This window comes from Zosterops lateralis (assembly GCF_965231275.1).
Source record: "Zosterops lateralis genome assembly, chromosome: 6".
Lineage (NCBI taxonomy): Eukaryota > Metazoa > Chordata > Aves > Passeriformes > Zosteropidae > Zosterops > Zosterops lateralis.
In genome coordinates, this window is record NC_139761.1 from 10,395,552 (window position 1) to 10,416,209 (window position 20,658).

A 20,658-nucleotide genomic window follows, 5' to 3' on the forward strand; every position below is an offset into this window, starting at 1 on the left:
AAAGGTGTTTAGATATTGAAGTTTCGCTTGACAACAGAATGTAGACATCTAATTTAAGATCCAGTATCTAAGAAGGCAACAGTTCTGCCCAGCAGCCAAAATCAGCAGATTCCCAGCTTGCCTGAGGTCTGCTTCTGCATGTGCTGAGAAGCTGCCTTCCAATTTGGTCTGTTACTCAGAAACCATCTCCTGTAAATGTCTGATGCTCACAGATGGAGTGGATCTGCATCTCAGTCACCACTGTAAATGATGCATGAAGAAAAGGTGAAACACACCAAGAAATCAATTCATCCAATAATCTGGACAGAAGGTTCTCTTCCATAGCATCTAGTACTTGTCCAGAGGCTAAGAGATCTCTGTTCAATTCTCTTTGGAGCTTGAAGAAGTTTATAGCTACATTTTTCCTGATCCTGGAGAGGGCTGCCTTGTTACAGAGCCTGGGCAGATTTGGTTTACTTTTAGCTGTGCTGTTCATCCTTTAGAATGTGGTCCTTTAGAATGGAATACAAAGCTGAAAACAAAACAAGAACAGACAACGGAGCTTGGTTTTCAACCCGGTCCTCTGCAAGAGAAATTTTTAGGTCCAATATTTCCTCACAGTGATGGTTGTGCATTATGTCTAGTGATTCTTAAATGCAAAACCACATAAGCTAACCCTGAGCAGAGGGAGAGCCTTGTGTCTTCCCCCACCTAGTGCTCTGCCTCCTCTGGCTGAATGATAAAAGGTTCAGAACGAGACAAAGAAAAAATAAGATACTAACGTAGAAAAGTAGTAGCTGCCTTTGGAGAGTGTAGAAGTACATAGGGTTTTATTCTCTCCTTTTAGTATTGACAGAGCATTTGATACTGTGGAACTTATATTTAAGCAAGAAATACAAAATTCTATGAAATATATATGTTCTGGAGTTCATTTTCTGGTTCTACTCTTGTAGTTTTAAAACCTTTCGAGTAAATGCACCATGCATTACTGTTTTCTAAGCAGCCAATTCTTAAATGACATTACATGGAAATGCTGTTTAACTTTTTTCTGGTTCTTAAAAAGTTTTTGTAAGAGACAGCTTATGTCGAGATAGGTTAAATAAGCTTTTGGTAGCTTATGTAGCTACAATAGCAAAACACAGTCCATGAATATTGAAAACTTGTATGGAACCTGAAGTTCTCCATTTCTTCCAGATTCAGATCTCTTAATTTTCTTTTCCAGTCTCACTCATTTAAAAGAGCATATGTGTATTTGACTGCTGTCAGCTTCTTAAAGGCTTCTGAGTACTCATGAGAGTATTTTGATAAAGTTTTTTCCTTTGATTTCTAACTACTCTCACCGTTTGATGTAGTCACTTCCCTGGAGGAAATGCACTACCACTAGATTTTGACATCAGAATAATTTTTATTTTAACCCCATAAGAAGGGAGAGGCACCTCTTGGCAAGCTGATCATTTTGAATTGAAAGATTAATGAAATTCTGCTTCCTCATAGACAAGATTCACCATCTGTCTGTGATCCAAGTGCCTTCCTTCATGGATCACCCGAGTTCTTGTTGAGTTATAAATGCTTTGGGAGCTGACAGAAGTGCATTACCTTGTTTCTGACAGGGAGGATATTTCACTTCCCACAGAAGGTTTTATAAAGTCTCTTTTCCTTGAATTTGAGAGAAAATACTTCAAGATAATATCCCCTCTAGAAAATCGATGGCTACTGTCTGTAGCATTTTGTTTTCAAACCTAAGTGTTGTGTGTGTACAATGTTCAGTACACATTTAAAGTTCCTTGGAGCAATACGCACAGATTGATTCCAACATAAATTATGCATTTGCCTATCAGATTAAGCAGTAATTTGAATAAAATAGAGAAAAAAATCAAAACTTGTGGGTTGTGAAGTCACTCTTTTAATCCAAAAGGTAGTGAGGAAATGGCTAATATTACACTCGATGTTCTTTGCATTTCTGTTTTCTTAAATTTGCTTCACTTGTGGAAGTTGAATCTGTGACAGAGATGGTGGATTCTAGGTTGCTTTACTTTGAGGAGAAAAACAAGATGATAGCTTTGGGAACTTAATTCTAGAATAAGCAAAGTTAGTCCTAAAACCACATATCAAATCATCTTGGGAAACATGGAACAAAATGGCTCAAGACTGGTAGTACTAGATGAAGTCATTATACTTGAAGTGATGATCTGGATTTAGGTGGATATTGCTAGGAAATACCTGAAACATAATCCTTGTTTTGTGATATGAGAAACAAATAGCATACATGAGTCCTTTTTATTCATGTCACCCTCTCAGTATTGGTCCTTTCCATGGATAAGATGGTGGGTGATTGGCCTAGGAGGCTGTTTACTTTTTAACTGAAATATATTGAAAAGAACATTAATCTTTGACTTTTAAATTTCCCACTTTAGTGCCTCTTGACAGTGCTTTTGGCTTGTCATGGGCCTCCATGTATAGTATAGTAATGTAATGTATAGTGTCATCAAACTCCTGCCAGCTGTGTTATGTATCCATCACGTGGAATGTGCCAAGATGAGTGTTTGAAGATGTTGATGTGATCAGTGCCACTTCAGGAACAATGAGTAGTATTGAAATGATACCAAAACTAAAAGTAGTAATGAATTGTGTATTTTAGAGTAAGCTGCATCAAATATTGATTTTAACTATACTTTTTGTTCTTTCATCCATCCTCTGGAAATTTTCCATTTAAGAGTCAATAATATACATTAGTTTTGGTGATATTAGGTAATTTTCTTTGTGATACTAGTTAAGACAGAAATAAACTCATCCTGATTTATTTCTTTGTTGTTGCCATATTTTGTTTGGAGTTTTTTTTTTAATTGTAGGAACTAAATGCTATTCTTACTATGATTATTAAAGGAATATGATATTTATTTATACAAAGTAAGTAAATAAAAGTAAAACAGAAGACCACCAATTTTGACTACTTTCCAAGGGCAAAGAAAAAAACAGTGAAAGGGGTTTTTTTAGAGGTTAACTGATGAACGTTATTTTTATTTTTCTTGCCAGCTGTCTCTCAGTACTTGATTGCTTTATTTCTCCATTTTCAGTATCTAGTGATGGACTACTATGTTGGTGGTGACTTGCTGACACTTCTCAGTAAGTTTGAAGACAAGCTTCCTGAAGATATGGCTAGGTTCTACATTGGTGAAATGGTGCTTGCTATACATTCCATACATGAGCTGCATTATGTGCACAGGTAAAATACCTTCTCATTTGGCAAAAAATACATGTACAGTTATATGAAGTTAATCCCAAGTTTACTGCTATGTGTACAAATGCACACAGTAGCCAAAGGCAAACTACTATAGTAGTTATATTAGTATTATACTTCATGCTGCATAATAGCTGTATAAGCTACATTATTCTAAATACCAAGTTTTGATGGATTGATATCAGAAGCAGTGACATTTATCTGACTAACCTTTAAAAGTCTGTTCTATTTTTAATCAGGGCTCTTGAGTTATTCTCAATTCATGTAATAAATATTTATCTGCCTTTGTCCAAGCAACCTAGAAGTTTGCAGCAGTTTGAAATGGTTTGAACTTTCTACAGATGTTTAGACATTCTGCAAAATTTATGCACAGTAAGCCCATGATAACATCTACTTACCTGAGGTCATTCTTGAACCAGTTTTGTAATCAGTGGGCATGTGCTGGTCTAATTGTTTTTGCTCACAAGATGTGTATTCTGAATCAGTGGCTACCATCAAGTAAACTTAGGTTGTGGTTGGTAGTAGCTGCACAGTTAAAGTTTAAAAAGCATAGGGAATTCTCAACTATAATTTTTTGAACTCTTCTGTTTGCACTTCGCTGTTTTAAAAATTGAAAAGATACTTAAACTCTCTAAAACTCTTGTGAGTAAATGTGGACAATATTTGGGGACTTTAAAATGTTACAGCCTCAGAGAAGTTCACCAGAGGCACCATTGCACCAATTTCCAAGGAAGGTGGCCTGACTTACTGAGCAGCTCTGTCTTTTCACAGGGCTGAATGAGGATCTGTAGTGGCAATAGGAGTGTGTGGCTCTGTGGCCAAAACACGTGCTTTGAACAGGACATGTGCCAATGCCCAAGAAATTACTTCTTGGCAACTGGAATGGATTAGGAGAGGAAGTATGATTGCTCTGGAGAGGGTTTCAAGGACCCTTTGAGGGCTTATACGACCTGTTAGCTGTAGATAGGAGACAGTGGGGCTCTGCCACTGTGAGCAGTGTTCTTTAAAAAACAAACAAACAAATTAGTGTACAGTTGTTTATTAGTTTTCATAGTCCCCTGCAACTACTGAGCTTAACTTGTGGTTGTGGAATGTTGACAATATCTGGAATCAAAATGTATGGAATAAGTTTAACAATACAGAATTACTAATTAATTTATTGGGGAAGCATAGTGACATAGTCCAATTTTTCTCAGCACATTTTTTTGTGTATTATCACAAGTAAATATGCATTTAAATTTATGTAGACAGGCATAGATTAGCATTTCTTATTTTGTAGTAATACTGCTAATGAGCAGCAGTATTAGTGACATTTCAGTAATTAATTTCAGAGCATTAGCCCTTGGTTAAAAAAGGTTAATTCAAGTTTGTGTTGGAAAAATGTATCAAGTTGGCAGGATTTTTACACATATGAGGACCATTGTTAAATCTGTCATGGTTTTTCTCACAAATGTCAAGTGTGAAACTGGAATTCAGCATCTTAAAAATCAGCCATTGTCAGCTTCCACATCTAATACACCTTGTTTAGGTGTATTAGAGCACCTTGTTTTTGTTTATTCCTCGTAATTCTAGTCTCCTTTTCAAAGATTAAACTGAAGAGGTTGTACAGTTTTTAAGTTTTTCAACACATGTAGTGGCATTTGGAACTTCACATTTGAAAAGAAACTCAGATTTTATGTTGCAACAAAACTGAGTATTTAAGGTTGGTCAGGAGGAGAGAGTCATAAATAGAACCATAAAAAGAGTTTACATCAGTGGGTAAAAATCAGTGTTATTTTGATGCAAGATTAATCTTTACAAGCAGAACTAATAGTTTATGTTTAAATCTTTTCACTTCTATCTACTCTAACAGGGACATAAAGCCTGATAATGTTCTTTTGGACATGAACGGCCACATACGACTGGCAGACTTTGGGTCCTGTCTGAAAATGAGCGAAGATGGCACAGTATGTATGAAGCAAAATTTATTTGGGTCATTGATGGTGGGACCTTCTAAGTGAGTTGCTGGTTTTAAAGAGATTAGACATCATCAGTGTGCATCAGGGATGTGATAGATTGTGAACTTTCTGACACGCTAAAAATTGAGAGTACAGTATGACTCAACGTACTTGAATGCATTTTTGAAATCTTCATCTCTTTGTTTTATGGGCTGCTAACTTTATAAGTTATCCTTTGCTACATTTTTCTGGTTTTCAGTTTTTCTTCTTTTTCTTCATTTGAGTCCAAGGGGGAAAGGTGACTTGCTACACCAGTTAGGTACACACAAATGTGGAGTCACCGTTCCTGTAGTATCAAAAAAATGTGTAGATATGGCACTTGGGGCTACCATTTAGGTGGACTTGTCAGTGTTCAGTTAACACCTGGACATAATGACCTTACAGGCCTTTTCCAACCTAAATGATTGTCTTGATTCTATAATTAATAAGCAGTTTGTTTTATATGCCTTTGACAAATGGAACAGCAACATGGTGGTAATTGGCCATCTTGTGCAGCAGATTGAATTTACCTCTAAAAGCTGAATTGCTTGTGACAGGTTTTGTTTGTTTTGCCTCATTTAGGGCACTTCCAGGGGTGCCAGTCCTGCCAAAGTATGGCATGCAGCATCATTCACTGGTTTTGGCACTAACTCACATGTTGTTGGTGTTCTCTAGTCATAAAATGCCTGTCAAAGCTTTACCATAAAAATGCCAAATGAAGGAGAATTGAGAACATTATTCCTAGAGATTGCTCTGCCCTTATGGTCAGGGCTTCCCTACTACTTGTGCACAGAGTAATTTCTCCACCTTATTCCTGTAGTACATCCAGTTGCACTTTAGGCAATAAACATTTGACTGATTCTGACATTATAAAACTTACCTAGGAAATTTGTTCTGTGATCTTCAAATGAAACTGTAAAATTCAGGGGTAGGACCTGATCTCCCTACTTACTAATTTTTCATTTCAACTTCTGGGCAGTAAATTGCAATTTTAACATATAAACAGACTCAAAGGCAAAATATATTTTGTATTTCTGCTTTCACAGTATCTGTGATTATTTTGTGTTTCTGCTGTGTTGAGAATAAAACACATGAACTGATTTTATGTAGCAGTAGAATGGAACTTAATCTTTGCAGGCTTTGTTACTTTCTTAATATTTTCTTTGTTATGTTGCTGTGAATTTTTGAATCTCTTCCTTCTCTAGAATCATGTTGTGGTGTCTCTGTTTGTCAGAAATACTAGTGTTTGAGTAAAACAGTTGCTGAGAGAAATTGGAAACTCATGAGAATTATGTTCGCCTTATTTTTAAGGTACAGTCATCAGTAGCAGTGGGTACTCCTGACTACATTTCTCCTGAGATATTGCAAGCGATGGAAGATGGAATGGGGAAATACGGGCCTGAGTGTGACTGGTGGTCACTGGGTGTCTGCATGTATGAAATGCTCTATGGTGAAACACCCTTCTATGCAGAGTCACTAGTGGAAACCTATGGGAAGATTATGAATCATGAAGTAAGAGCTGTATTAAATCTCTTGTGTTCTGAGTTTATGTTTACAGAGAAGCTTATCATTTAAAAGATATTGAAGTGATGGTGGTTGTTTGCTTTTACACAGTGTTTTAGGCTGATGTTGTGTAGGTTTGTTGGTTCAGGTTTTAGGAATGCTTGCTTCTCTGAACAGCAGAAATTTAATTCTTTGACAAATTGAAATTTTTCTCAATGCTAATTTTCTTGTTGGAAAATGTAAGCAATCATCACAAAATCAAAACTAAAATCTACTCAATTTTTTTCAGTGTAGAGTAATTGCAGTTGTTAGTGGTAATTAGAATTTTTAGATCTTATGTTTGTTTATGAAAATAGAAATATTTTCTAAATGTAGATTATATTTTGGTAAGAAAAACAGGCATTTAACTTATATATTAGAAAAATACATTCCTAAATATGATAATATAAAGAGTTGACTAACATAATGGGGTTTTAAGAGTTGAAATTAGTTTAATCTAGAGGAGTATATCTCCAGGAGGTCAGTGGTCCTCTGAGTAAGAATACCAGCCTGTCTTTATTATGTGATCTTTAACATACTGTAGTGTGTAAAAATCCTGGTATGTCTTAAAAGAAAGTTTGCTTTTCCTAACAAAGTTATTGTAATCACAGATCAAACAGATCTGTTTTAAAGAAATTGAAAAATGATTTCTTCTACTTGAAATCCAATGTAAGACAAAAAGTCTCTCACTGAATATATTGAATTGTGCTTTGTCATTGCTCATTGTAACTAGAACAATATTTGACTATTCATTTCCAGTTTTATTGGTGTAATTTAATGGGATTTTTGAAACTACAGTTGAAAGTTTTGGAATTAATTCCTTCTCTAAAAATTTCTGTTTGCTTTGTTTTCTAGGAACGATTTCAGTTTCCATCCCATGTTACAGATGTATCTGAAGAAGCAAAAGATCTTATTCAGCGACTTATCTGCAGCAGGGAGCGTAGACTGGGACAGAATGGAATAGAGGATTTTAAGTCTCATGCCTTTTTTGAAGGACTTAATTGGGATAACATCCGAAACCTTGAAGCACCTTACATTCCAGAAGTTAGCAGTCCTTCTGACACCTCGAACTTTGATGTAGATGATGATGTACTAAGAAATCCAGTGAGTCTTTGTTTTTAGATGTTGCTAATGGAAATATTCATCCTTGCTGCACTGTAAGGTAGTAGTGAGAACCTACTTCAAAATAAATAAAGAGATGAAAAAATAAGTCACTCCAAATGGAAAAAAAAAAAATCTAGTTTTTCATCTCTTTGGCATTTTGTGTTATCAGAAATCATGAGCTGCTTTATAAAGTGGTGGCTCTTGACAGACTGCATTATTGTTACATGGTCAAAGTTAAAATATGTTTGGGTAGGGAAAAATGCCCCTTAGTTGCCCTTTCAGTTTACCTTTACAGGGAGCTAGTATTTGAAGTTATGCCTTTTCAAATTTGAAAAACAAAAAAAAATTGTCTTTAGAAATAGAATATATTTTCTGTGTAGCTTTCAAGCACAGCTGTCCAAGTGAGAGGACTCATCCTGCTACTTCTCCACTGAGTTAAGAAGCAGGAGGTTGGTTCTTGGAGTAGAGAGCATTGGTGTTGCACTCCTCTGTTTCTGTTGTCTTGTAGTTTACAAATGGGTCAGGAGGAGTAGAGAGCTTTTGTGGTAATTTGTTCACCGGCTTGTATTCCAAGAAATTAAGAGCTTTTGGCACATTTTTTGATTACATGTCTGACATAACTAGAACACTAAGACTAGCAGCATGCTTTTTGGTGCCAGGTCACTTTTAATTAGGAACTTGGAATTTTGGGTTTCCTTTCACTGGCTGCATTGTGCTTTGAACTTGTTGAAATGCTGCCCTTTCAAGTGCCAGTTCGAGAGGCTCCGAAATTCAAGTCATTCTATTAGGCGACCTAATCTGAAATAAAGCTTGTCCAGGGGCAGTGGAGCATAACTGCCAATTGTCAGTTGGTGTATTAAGAAAAATCTTTCCATTAGCTGTCTCTCTTTTAGCTGTTGAGGCTCAATGAAATGCCTTTCACTCTGTATGGGTTCTCTCTTGGGTTTTCATGCACGTTGTTTTCATGCAGGAAGTGGTGCCACCAAGTTCTCATACAGGCTTTTCTGGATTGCATTTACCATTCGTTGGGTTTACGTACACAACTGACAGGTAAGAAAGGATATGTTTTATAAAGGAAACTTGTTTGCCAAATGCAGCTAATTCCTGGGAATTCTCATTTTTATAAAGGTACACAAAGGTTGATGTCCATAGGTATACCTGTGGCCGAACTTTTATTCCTTGGTTTCTTTTTTTTCAAATGTTTGAACATATTTTGATCCTGTTTGCCAAGATTAGGTGCTTTTGTATTTAGTATTTTATCTATTTGAAATGGAAGAAAGTCAGGGGACTAGATGTGTCAATTTGCAGTCCCTGCATTGAGAGACTGAGAGAAGGTCTTGTCCACGCTGGACATCTGCCAAGAGCTGTTCAGGATTATCTCATTGCTCCACTGTCCTGCTGGTAGACCAAGTTAACATAGAGAGTTCTGAGCATGGACAAAGTGGCTCACTTTGCATATCTTTGAAATGGCCTCCATCTCTCAGACATATACTTGTCTCTGGTCTTAGGGTATTAGGCCTGTTTGTTATTCCCTTATTTCTCTTTGCTGGGGTTTGTTACCCCATGAAGCCAAAGCATGTCTGTCATCCTTTTCACAGTGAGATCATGTGCCTTGACTTAAATCTTTGCCATGCTTTAAACTAAACTTTTGGGGCTGTCCCTCAGCTATCTCAGTGCAGGTACACTTAACCTGCTTCCATTTCTGCCAGGTACCTGTAACCTTCGGCGTGGGAGAGTGTGTTGGTGGCACTAAAACCACTACACTAACTTTGTAAAACAAAAATTGTCGAACTAAAACCACTACACGAATGTTAACATTTTCAATCATGTAGGCAGTTTGTGAAGGTGTATCTGCATCATTGAAGTCCTGCATGCAGGTATCTTACTTCTGCAGCAGCATGCACGGTAGCTAGGGAATAATAACTTTACCCTGACAATTGTCTCTGCAGTAACAATTACTGCACTAATTGTACTTGTAAATTTAAGGTGCATATTTGGTGGAATCTCAGCATGTCCCAGCTATAGACTGCTGTGAGTATTTATTAAAATGTCCTAACTTATGTATTTCTTTTCAGCTCTTTATCTGATAGAGGCACTTTAAAGAGTGTGCTGCAGTCTGACACTGTAACCAAAGATATGGATGTACAGCGAGACTTAAAGAACACTACACAAATAGAGGGCTATGAAAAGAAAATACGGAAATTAGAGCAAGAAAAGCAGGATTTGAACAGAAAACTGCAAGGTTAGTGGTTTATATTTGCTTGGATTCTTAATTCTGCTCATTGGAATATATTTTATTGAAAATCTTTTCCTTTCTTTTTGGATTTTAAGAATCTACACAGACAGTGCAGAATCTCCAAGGTCCAGTGTGTGTTACAGCAAATACAAGCCGTGATAAAGAGATTAAAAAACTTAATGAAGAAATTGAACGATTGAAGAACAAATTAACAGGTAAGCCTCTGGCATGGTAATTATAGTAATGCAATTTATTTTGCAATAAGTAGAATTAATATTCTTGAGATATTTAAAAACAAAGGTTTTTTAAAAGCCTTGTTCAATATTAAGAGGCATTTCAGTTTTTTCCAGATGAGTGCTTGAATAGTTTTTCCATTTGCTTGGCTTGATAGCACATACTACCATGGGAAGTCCAGAGTGTGATGAATTGTGTGGATGGATTTAGTTAAATATTTTGTGTGATATTTGTTTCCCTAAAAATCTCAGGAGATCCTGTTCTTATTCCTCCATTTGGGGAGGAGTATTGTGTTGGAGAGGTTTTTTTTAAGGGCAGGTGTAAGAGATGGAAGTCTGGTTACTCTACAGTAACATAAAGGAGTAGATGGGGGGATGTGTAATAGCAGTTCACATTTAAATATTTCTGAGCTTCTGCTCCCTTTGTGTTTCTGTGTTTGGTGATGCATTAATTAGGAAGCACTGAGTGTTGCAGAAAAACAAATACTGGCATCTGTCCTTAGGGAAGACTGACTCATCCATATCACTGAAAATCTGTTGCTTGACAATGCTATTAGTTTATCCATGCCAACCTCCTGTTAACACCTAATTTTTAAGTGGGAATCAGTGATAAACAAAGTGGTAGTTTTGAATCCTACTGACTTGGCTGAGAGTTTTATAGAGGCCTGTAGAGTGTGAGCTCAGATGCTGAGTTGCTAATGCGGATTTTTTAGAATATTTTTTCCCCATTTCATTTGACAATATACCCTTTTTGTAGGAGTCTGCACAGTAAAAATCAACTCTGCTCTCCTACATAGATTATCCTTCCAAAAAAGCTATTCTTGCATATTCTGAAATTAGGTTTGAATCACAATAGTTAGATTAAAGTTCTGCTTTTGCATTCAGCTTTATCTAGAAATAAAGATTTATTCTTTCAGGTTTATCTAGTTCTTCAACCAGTCATGTCCTGTTAAGTATAAATTCTAACAGTATGTCCTGATTTAAAAAGAAGTAGCATTGATTCATGTAGGGTGGGAGGACATTTGTTCTGAAGTAAGGAAAGGAATAATACTTCAAGCATTACAGCAGTGCTTGGGATCCTTAATACTTAGGTCCATTTTCCTGTTGTGCCACAGATATCAGTGGAACTTGAGTAAGACAATTAATTCCCTGTGAAATTTCTTATTTATTTGTTTAATAGAAGTAGTAATCAGAACCAAAGAGAGAATGGCAGTTCATTTTCTTAGAAATGGTAGGACTGAGCTGGAATATATAAAGGTGGCTATGTTGGGGTTTTTGCACTTAAAACTAATAATTTCAAATCAAATTTGTTTATTTGTCTTTGAGAGTAAAGTGAGAACATGCCAGGAGTACAGGCAGTCAGGTCTCCAGGTTGCCTTGTGCAGATGGTATTTCTTTCCCAAACTGTTCATTAGTTCTTATCTAGAAAATAAATAGTCCTTGCCTGTCTTGCTGGATGCACTAATGACTGTTGCCTTTTTGGTTGCATAATGAAAACTATTTAGGAAACACATTACTAGAACTGGAATTGGAACATTTCAAGTTTATTTTAATATTTTCAAGGGCTAGAAGTTTTGTTCCTCAAAAACTAAACAATACTTTGTCCTAAGGGTTTTTCACCTAGAGATCACAATCTTTGGGGCTGAGAAAAATAAAATTATTTAGAGGTATCAATGTCTCAAAGTTACTTTGAACAGTCTAAAATGGTGGGAGTAGGAAAGAAGTTGATTTTCCAATGTGATGCCGATTTGCATGAGTAATGTGGCTTATTTTATTGGTGATAATTAGGGACCAGTTACCTTTAATATGTATTAATCTACAGATATAAGTAAACTGGAAGCACAGCTTGCGGATGCAGTGGCTTTTCGACAAGAACATGAAGACTCCATACACAAGTTGAAAGGACTAGAAAAGCAGTGCAGAGTACTGAGGCAAGAAAAGGAAGACCTTCATAAGGTATTGATCCAAAGATACTTATAAAAATGGTCATGTAAAGTAGTTCTAGCACAGTTATGTTGTGGTAGCAATTTTAATGTTTTAAATGCTGCCTTTTAAAACTATGCAGAGATGTTAGGGAACCTGGTCGAGAGTACAGTGGCTTTCCAAAGTAACACACATTGTTTTTTGGAAGTTGATGGGCTTCTAATTGCTAGACGAAACAAACACCTAAAAATGGTTTTAATTAATCTGTTTAATTATTCTTAACTGTTTCAGTAGAAGTCTGAGGACAATCAAGAGAGACTTCAGAGTCCTGGGATGATTTTTTAAGGGATCAGGAACACAAGTATTGTTCTCCTCCATTCTTCCAATTTTAGGGAATGACAAGGCAGGAAACAGGCCCAGCAGATACTTGGCTGGTATCCCTGGCAGAATTATGGGGGGTTTGACAGTGGGTCAGTTTACATGACACTGGGCCTGCTGGTGACATTTAGGGTACACCTGTCTGTTTAGGTGAAAAAGATCTTTGCACAGAAGTTAGCAGGGCTCACTGAAAGAGCCTATTTACTCTTTTTTATACCAAAAGGTTAATTATTGCTTAAGGCTAATGATGACTTTTATGTAATTGCTGAGTTTTTGCTGCTGTGTAAATTATCCCTTTGTTTGTTTCCTAAAATTTAGCAGTATTTCAGTTTTCAGTCAGCAATGTATTTTGTACTAAAGTAAACAGGGATTTGCGTATACCACCTACCACATTCAATAATAGTAAAAAAAGCTACCTGTATTGGGATAACTGGTTTTGCAAAAGTCTACCAGCCTTATTGTTCCTGAGCATTCATATGGATCCAAAAGTAATCCATGGACCAGAATTTCTGGGCTGTTTGTGCACTAGAATTTAACAGTCTCTCTTCTGTCTGTTAACCACCAGTAGGGTTATTTGCTAGAGTGTATGAGTGGCAGAGAAGGCAGATCTGCTGCTTCTGGTCTGAACACATGTGTTTTGGGAAGTTAGTCGTCCTGCAATGCTTCTACTAATGGCAGAAATTTTTAGCATTCCCTTGTACAGTATACATTTATTTTGTTGGATTGTTCTTGTCTTTTTCTTGTTTTTTCCTTCCACTCTCAAATGATTTTATGTCAAACATTCCATTTGTATTTTAATCCTGTTAATTTTTGTTAACTACTTTCTGTAAAGGAAATACACTTTTTGTGAAGTATTAAGATTTTAAGATTTGTTTTAAGGAATCTTCCTCAATTTTCTGAAAAATCTCACATTTGCTGCAGCCCCTCAATGCTGGTACAGTGTATTTGATGTCTCTCCTGAATCTGCTGTCTGCTAAAGCATTCCTTTAAAAAAGGTTATAAATGTGCAGCTACATGGTGGTAATCTAAAATCAAGTTATTTATAAATTAGGTGGCCTTGTGTAGTTACATTTTTAAGAAAGACTTCTGGGATACCAAAAGTAGCTTGGGAGCTGCCACACTAGAAGCAGAGTAATGGCAGTCTTTATATGTCACTGCAGCTGCTTAGCTAAACAGTTGTGTAAATTAACAATTAGAAATCTTTAGTAGTTACGTGAGGTGGTCAAAACAAGCTTATGTAGGTCCAGTTTCTTTCTTCTTGCAAAGAATATATGGAGTTCACATTACTCTTCTTTTTTTAAACCAGCAACTCGTAGAAGCCTCAGAGAGATTAAAGATGCAGTCCAAAGAGCTGAGAGATGCCCACCAACAAAGGAAGCTGGCTGTGCAGGAGTTCTCTGAGCTCAGTGAGAGGATGGGAGACCTGCGCTCCCAGAAGCAGAAGCTGTCCCGGCAACTTCGCGACAAAGAGGAGGAGCTGGAAGTGAGCATGCAGAAAATCGATGCTCTGCGACAGGACGTCCGTAAATCAGAGAAGATGAGAAAAGAGGTAGCTTGATAAAACAGCTGGCACTCGTGTGTTTCAGCCACTGCTTACCCAGTACCTTACATTTGATTGTATTGAAAAATCAGGAGTGTCTTCTGGAGATTTTTGTGGGATTTTTTATTTTGAATCTTGAGGAAAGTATTCTTGCACTGTGCCCAGTTTATTAGTTCTGATGTTTTGATTCTTGTACAGTCTTCACTCACAGTCAGCTTGAAACCTCTAAAGCTCAGTGAGTGTCTTCATATGCTCTGAGGTTGGTGTATTCTGACTTCAGTCAGAATGTTTCTCTTCAGCTGAAAGGAAGAATAGTGATACAACACTAAATATGTGGTTTTCCTTCCTCTTTAGTGAAGTCATTGTGAGAGTTATCTGTAATATCTTTAAGGAAGTTAATTTCCAATTAGTATTCTAGGCAATTTATAGTTTTACATGAGATGAAGTGGATAGCCAGAAGAGGGCATAAGAAAAAATTACTGTGGCTAATCTAGAGTGTTTTAATCACTGAAAAATCATCATGTTTTCTGTATTCTCTGGGTGAAATGTAGAAGAGAAATTCAAGAGCTCTGTAAGCATTGCTAGAAAACTTCTGGCAAATTGAAGGATAGTCTATGAAAATGTAGTAGATGATGAAGTTCCTGAGGGTTTTGTCCGTGAACAAGACATGATAGTTAACTGGGAATTGATGAATTGCTGTGGCATCTCATCTTTAGAGCAGAGTGCAGCAGACGTTCAAGTGTTTTTGCTAATGCAGAGCTTTAAAAATCTGTCTTTGTTCTTAAAAATTCCTCTGTACTCCCTTTCATAACAGTTGTATCAATCTTCTATTCAGAGCACAGTCTAGAAGTTCATTATCTTGTCCCACAGTTCTAAGTATAGTCCTTTTAAAAACAACTTTGTAGTTTAATTTGAACACAGAAAAACAAATCTTATCTTCCTGTCAAGATTTGAAACTGTACTGCTATTGCTTAAATTCCAGCAGTTGCCTTAGTTGCCACTAAATCTAAATTGTCTTTCTGATAAGTTTTCTGAAGTCAATAAATGGATGATCAAGCTTATTTTGTTCCGTAATTGCAGAGTAAGAATGTTCAGTGTTCATATTTAAAGTGTTTTGCAGTAATTTGGTTCAAAGGTATATATTTTTAGCTGCCTTGCTTAGATACTGAGGCATGGAGCTGACCTGTAAGTGTGGGAGACTTTCTTCTTTCTCAGCTGCAGCGTCTTCCTAGTGCCATTTCCTTCTCTTTGCTGTTATGGAAGCTGTGCAGTTATCCCTGAATGGGCTTGATGTAGTTCACATCAGTACAAAGAGTCATAAAGTAATAGTTCTCTGCATGAGACAGATGGATGCCTGAATCACCGAAGGCAAAACAATTATCATGACATTCTGAGATGGTTGTTATAGTGGTGTAACTTAAAATAGAAATAAGTAAAACTTGCTGCTAGGCCGTATGGAGGAAAGGAAATGAATGATACAGATAGTGTTATCTTGTGTTGAAATGACCTAAAATGACTCGTTACAGCTGGAAGCCCAACTTGAAGAAGTCGTAGCAGAAGCATCAAAAGAACGCAAGCTCCGTGAGCACAGCGAGGTTTTCTCCAAACAACTGGAAAATGAACTGGAAGCTCTAAAGGTTACATGGCTTTTGACAAATATTTACTCATGGCCCAGAAGCTGCAATAGTTTGGCTTACTCAACTATTGATACCAGTGGGAGTCGTAAAAATTACAGCATTACCAGAAACCTGACCTAACCCATCCAAATTTATTTGCCTTTTCTGCTTGAAAGCCTTTAATTGCTGGATACTAATGTCTTGAAAATGCTCAGTTTATAAAAATTCTAAGCAGCTACTAAACCAATGTGATCCAAAGCTGTTACCTCTGCAAGCCATTTCAACCCCTTATTTGGATCATGTAAGTCACTTATTTGTAATGCCTGGGGACAGGCACCTTTTGAATCACTTAGTGCCCAAATAAAAATTTTCCCAAAGTTCCACCAATTGGACAATTCTGACTTCTAAGAATATTCTCAAAATATAAAGATCATAGCTTCTCCCTGATGGTTTCTCCTCTTGTTCTGCAGTTGAAGCAGGGAGGCCGGGCAGCTGGTGCCACACTGGAACATCAGCAGGAGCTTTCCAAAGTTAAGTCTGAGCTGGAAAAGAAAATCTTATTTTATGAGGAGGAGTTGGTCCGACGAGAAGCATCACATGTTTTGGAAGTAAAAAATGTGAAAAAGGAAGTACATGATTCAGAGAGCCATCAGCTTGCACTCCAGAAAGAGATCATGATATTAAAGGATAAATTAGAGAAAACAAAGCGAGAGAGGTAAGCTTTTGGGCATGCTTCCTTCACTATGGATTTCTTTTTATTGTGTGTATATACTGTATTGCATGGGTGCCTGTGCAGGCTGGTATTTCACCCTCTGTTTATGCCTTTTTGAAAATCCCAGTCTATAGGTTCAGCAATTTGACAGTGTGTTTGTATTTCTTGTCCTTGTCTTTAGGCACAGTGAAATGGAGGAAGCAGTGGGAACGATGAAGGAGAAATATGAGCGTGAAAGATCTATGCTCTTGGAAGATAACAAAAAACTAACAACAGAAAATGAGAGGGTAATTATTTCAGGAAGCATACAATTCTTACTTCATTAGTCTGTGATACTGAAGTAGTCTATTCACTGAGCAGAACAGGATCTGTGAATGTTCAGGCACTATCTGAATTTTTAAAATGTCATTTTTTGCCATATAAATATTAGGGATTTTTCTACATAGTAACTTTACCTTCTTGGTACTCTGCTCTTTGGGGGATTGATTCCCACAATTAAGAGAACACCACCCTTTGATTCTTCATGAAGGCTGCAAAGAGAGGTAATCATTGACACACACTGCCTGCCTTCCTGGTAATTTACTGTTAAACCTTATTCCTCTCTGACCTCTACACTTGCGTTCTTGTTTTCCTTTGCTTTAGATTATTTTGTGTGAACTGATAGTTTCACAGAAAAGAAGCCCTCCAGATGGCCCAGGGTGGTGTTATTTGTTCAGATTCTAAAGCTGTCTAGGCACACACATAAATAAAAAGTCTGAAATTGATCTAAGTCACAAGTGAAACTAATCTCTTGTTTCAGCTCTGCTCCTTTGTGGACAAACTAACAGCACAGAACAGACAGCTGGAAGATGAGCTCCAAGATCTAGCAGCAAAGAAGGAGTCTGTTGCTCACTGGGAAGCCCAGATTGCAGAAATCATTCAGTGGTACGTGCTGGTTAGAGGTCCAGATAGGGCCACTTTCAACTTCTGAAATACCAATTGCCCACCCCCCCCTTTTTTTTTTTTTTTTTTTTAAACATATAGCTAGGCCTTGTCTGTGTCTGAGATCAGCAAAAGCATGGTACTTCTGAGTGTTGATTTTGTTAAAATTGCCAGATGCCACTAAAAAAAGTACAAAGCAGAGTCCTGGTGTCAACATTCTTCAGTCTCTAAAGTGATTGTTAAGTCATCCATTTTAGAATATTTTGATAAATTCATTCAGAAAGTTGGTCATGGTTTAAAAGGTCAATGTTAACATATAGAACCTCACTAGCTGTACTAGACAAGCACTTAGTACTTCCACTCTTCTCCCCTATATAATTCACTGTTTCTGCAAGCTGAGTGCAAGAATTCCAGTGTGCAAAACAAAAAGGACTGGAAAGTAGACCTTACAAAAATTGAGCAAGTAATATGCAGATCATTTTCATATAACAGTGAATTTCTGCAGAACTCTTGCTAATGGCAAAAGGGAAGTTTCAGTTTCCCTAGCAACTGCCACAATCAAGAAAATCAGATAAAAGAAAAATCTAAAGCAGGCAATCTGAGATGTATTCAGTCTTCTGTTGCTGGGAGAGTTTTCCCTGCTCTGTTCATTCCCATTATGTCCCTAAACCCAGAGCAGACACTCTGATAATTTGGTGGTACAGTATTTGGTGCTGTGAGCTATGAAACTGCTAAGTTACAGGTTTTTGTAATTGCACAACAGGGTAAGTGATGAGAAGGATGCTCGTGGCTATCTCCAAGCATTAGCTTCCAAGATGACAGAAGAACTAGAATCATTGAGAAGTTCCAGTCTGGGGTCACGAACACTGGTAAGGAAATAGGAAACATTCAAGATATTCTGAGCATGTCTGAGGAGCTACAATTTTCTATCTGAAAAGAATTAATCCTCTGCTCTGCTTTATAGTTTTTAGCTACTGCTTGCAAATCTGACTAGGTAATCTGATCAGAATTTGATAATTATAGGGGGCAGTTGTTTCATTCTAATATCTGCCATCACAGATACTAAACACTACAGAGGAGAGAAGAAACAGTAAGTTAAACCATCAAAGGGGAGTACAGAAATATACTTTACCATGTTATGTGCAATTGAATAATTGCTGTTACAGTGAGGCAACAAAGTAAGTTTTCTTCTGTGAAAAAATACTATCTGGCTTATACCAGTAGGAACTAGGGACACACACAGCATGTGGCTTTATTTACATGCAGAACAATGAGACCTTTGTGCCATAATTTTTCCATACAGTAGTAACATGAATTCCCCAAAATTTAATACAAGAACTCTCATAAAGAAAGGAGTATGGTTTCAAAGAGAAAAACACCTGCATATGGAAAGAAGAGCCATTTGCAGCTTGGCATGGGAGCCCACACCCCTACTAATGCCAGTCAGCAGTCTGCCATCCAGAATCCATCTGCTGCTGGTTTATGCATATGAGAAGTTACTCACTCCTTCCAAACCTATGCATATGAGAGAATAAGAGAAAGTTTTATTTCTGTGAGCTGACATTTGTCTGCATTATCAGACAATTATAATATTGAGAGGTTTAACGGGAAGAAAGATTGGATCAAATGCAGTTTGCATTTTTATCTTAGCTACTGCCAGAATAAAGAACTCTGTTTGTTCTTTATATTATAACTGGTTTTGTAACTTCTACAGAACCTGCTCTAAGGCAGTTACATCTCAACATAAAAAGTGCTTTTCAATTTTCATGACTCTTATTTGCAAGTTCATCCATGACTAGAGAGGTATTCTTTAGGGAATATCAGAAACATAGTCCACACTGAAAAATGCCTGGGAAAGCTCAGAATATTAGCTTTTGGGGTAGTAGGGAGGAATTGCATGGTGTATGCTGAAGTATAGCATATTATATCACTGTGCAAGTTTTTATAAGTGTCCATTATATCACTGTGCAAGTTTTACACTCAGTTCTAAATTGTACAGTGAAAACTAGTAATTTCCAGTAGGTTCTGTCTGTTTGACTTCCATGCTTAGTGATCCAGCATTTTGGTTTCCAGCATACTGTGTTAATGGTGCAACCAATATTAAAATTGCCCATTACTTCACTTTTGTGTAATGAAGACCAACTATTGACTAATTTTCATGCAGCAGGTATGCTGTCCATAGCTGATTAAAAGAGCATTCTGTGAACCAGTGTGAAAGCTAATTTATGTCTTTGGACAAGAACAGAAATATCCTTAGGCAGTAGATAGTAATATTCAGTAACTCACTGCAACAGGATCCACTTTGGAAAGTGCGACGCAGTCAGAAGTTGGATATGTCAGCAAGGCTGGAATTACAGTCGGCCCTCGATGCAGAAATTCGTGCCAAACAACTAGTCCAAGAAGAGCTACGGAAAGTTAAAGATGCAAACATATCTCTTGAAAGGTAATGAGGGTTTTGGTTCTGTGTGGGGATTAATGTACTGATCTAAACTGCTGATTAGAATAGCAGCAACTTTCTTAAAATGGCCCCTTGTGCCTGGGATATTGGACTCTGTCAGAAGGGTCCCATTCTACACACTGCACATTTCTTACATAGTCAAATGAGAACTGTAAAAATTTCTTCAAGTAAACACTTCACTGCTATAGCAAATTACAAATTTTGGGCATCTGAGTAAAAAACATGTAAGAGCAAATTCAAAGCAAATTCACTACCATTTCTTCAACTAACTGGAGAATTAGACCTGTTCTTGGAAATTAAAACTCAAAATACTATTAGAATAATTTTGTTTGGCAGATACCTGCTGTGATAGCAGAAGACTTAAGTACAGTTTTAAATATCTAGTCAAATAATGAGATGTCTGTTCAGGGGAAAAGTAAAATTAATCATCCTTTAAAAAAAAATCACTTAAAAAAAACCAAACCCAATGCCCCTCAAAAAATCCAAAATAGACCCCCAAAAAAACAAACCAACCAAACAAAAAAGGCTTTTTCCATAAGTCTGAGATGTAGGAGCAGAAATTAACAACCTTGTGTACTGGCATTCCTGCCTTTGAGACATTTCTGATTACATTTTGATCATATTTTTTGCTTTAGTAAATTAAAGGATTCAGAAGCAAGAAATAGAGAACTGTTTGAAGAGCTGGAAAGTTTGAAGAAAAAAGTGGAGGAAAAATACAGAGTAGATTCAGGTAATTAAATTTACTGTGTTCTGACAGAGTTCTAACACAACCTGTGATGTTGCCTTTAGCTAAGCCTGTTCT

General features: G+C 36.9%; 1 protein-coding gene across 5 annotated transcripts in view; it reads left to right on the forward strand.

Annotated features, from left to right (window-relative positions):
- CDC42BPB (CDC42 binding protein kinase beta) overlaps positions 1 to 20,658 on the forward strand; it is a gene marked incomplete at its 5' end in the record, with an annotated part of 90,595 nt that overhangs the window by 45,745 nt on the left and 24,192 nt on the right. For all 5 annotated transcript variants that reach the window (XM_083863022.1, XM_083863023.1, XM_083863024.1 and 2 more), the window contains 16 exons: positions 3,054 to 3,202; positions 5,070 to 5,163; positions 6,505 to 6,705; positions 7,591 to 7,839; positions 8,810 to 8,889; positions 9,915 to 10,081; positions 10,171 to 10,290; positions 12,131 to 12,264; positions 13,916 to 14,158; positions 15,676 to 15,786; positions 16,236 to 16,480; positions 16,659 to 16,764; positions 17,277 to 17,401; positions 18,162 to 18,267; positions 19,693 to 19,841; positions 20,492 to 20,586. In XM_083863022.1, the coding sequence (XP_083719148.1) occupies positions 3,054 to 3,202; positions 5,070 to 5,163; positions 6,505 to 6,705; positions 7,591 to 7,839; positions 8,810 to 8,889; positions 9,915 to 10,081; positions 10,171 to 10,290; positions 12,131 to 12,264; positions 13,916 to 14,158; positions 15,676 to 15,786; positions 16,236 to 16,480; positions 16,659 to 16,764; positions 17,277 to 17,401; positions 18,162 to 18,267; positions 19,693 to 19,841; positions 20,492 to 20,586 (2,374 nt within the window). The remainder of the gene's footprint in view (positions 1 to 3,053; positions 3,203 to 5,069; positions 5,164 to 6,504; positions 6,706 to 7,590; positions 7,840 to 8,809; positions 8,890 to 9,914; positions 10,082 to 10,170; positions 10,291 to 12,130; positions 12,265 to 13,915; positions 14,159 to 15,675; positions 15,787 to 16,235; positions 16,481 to 16,658; positions 16,765 to 17,276; positions 17,402 to 18,161; positions 18,268 to 19,692; positions 19,842 to 20,491; positions 20,587 to 20,658) is intronic.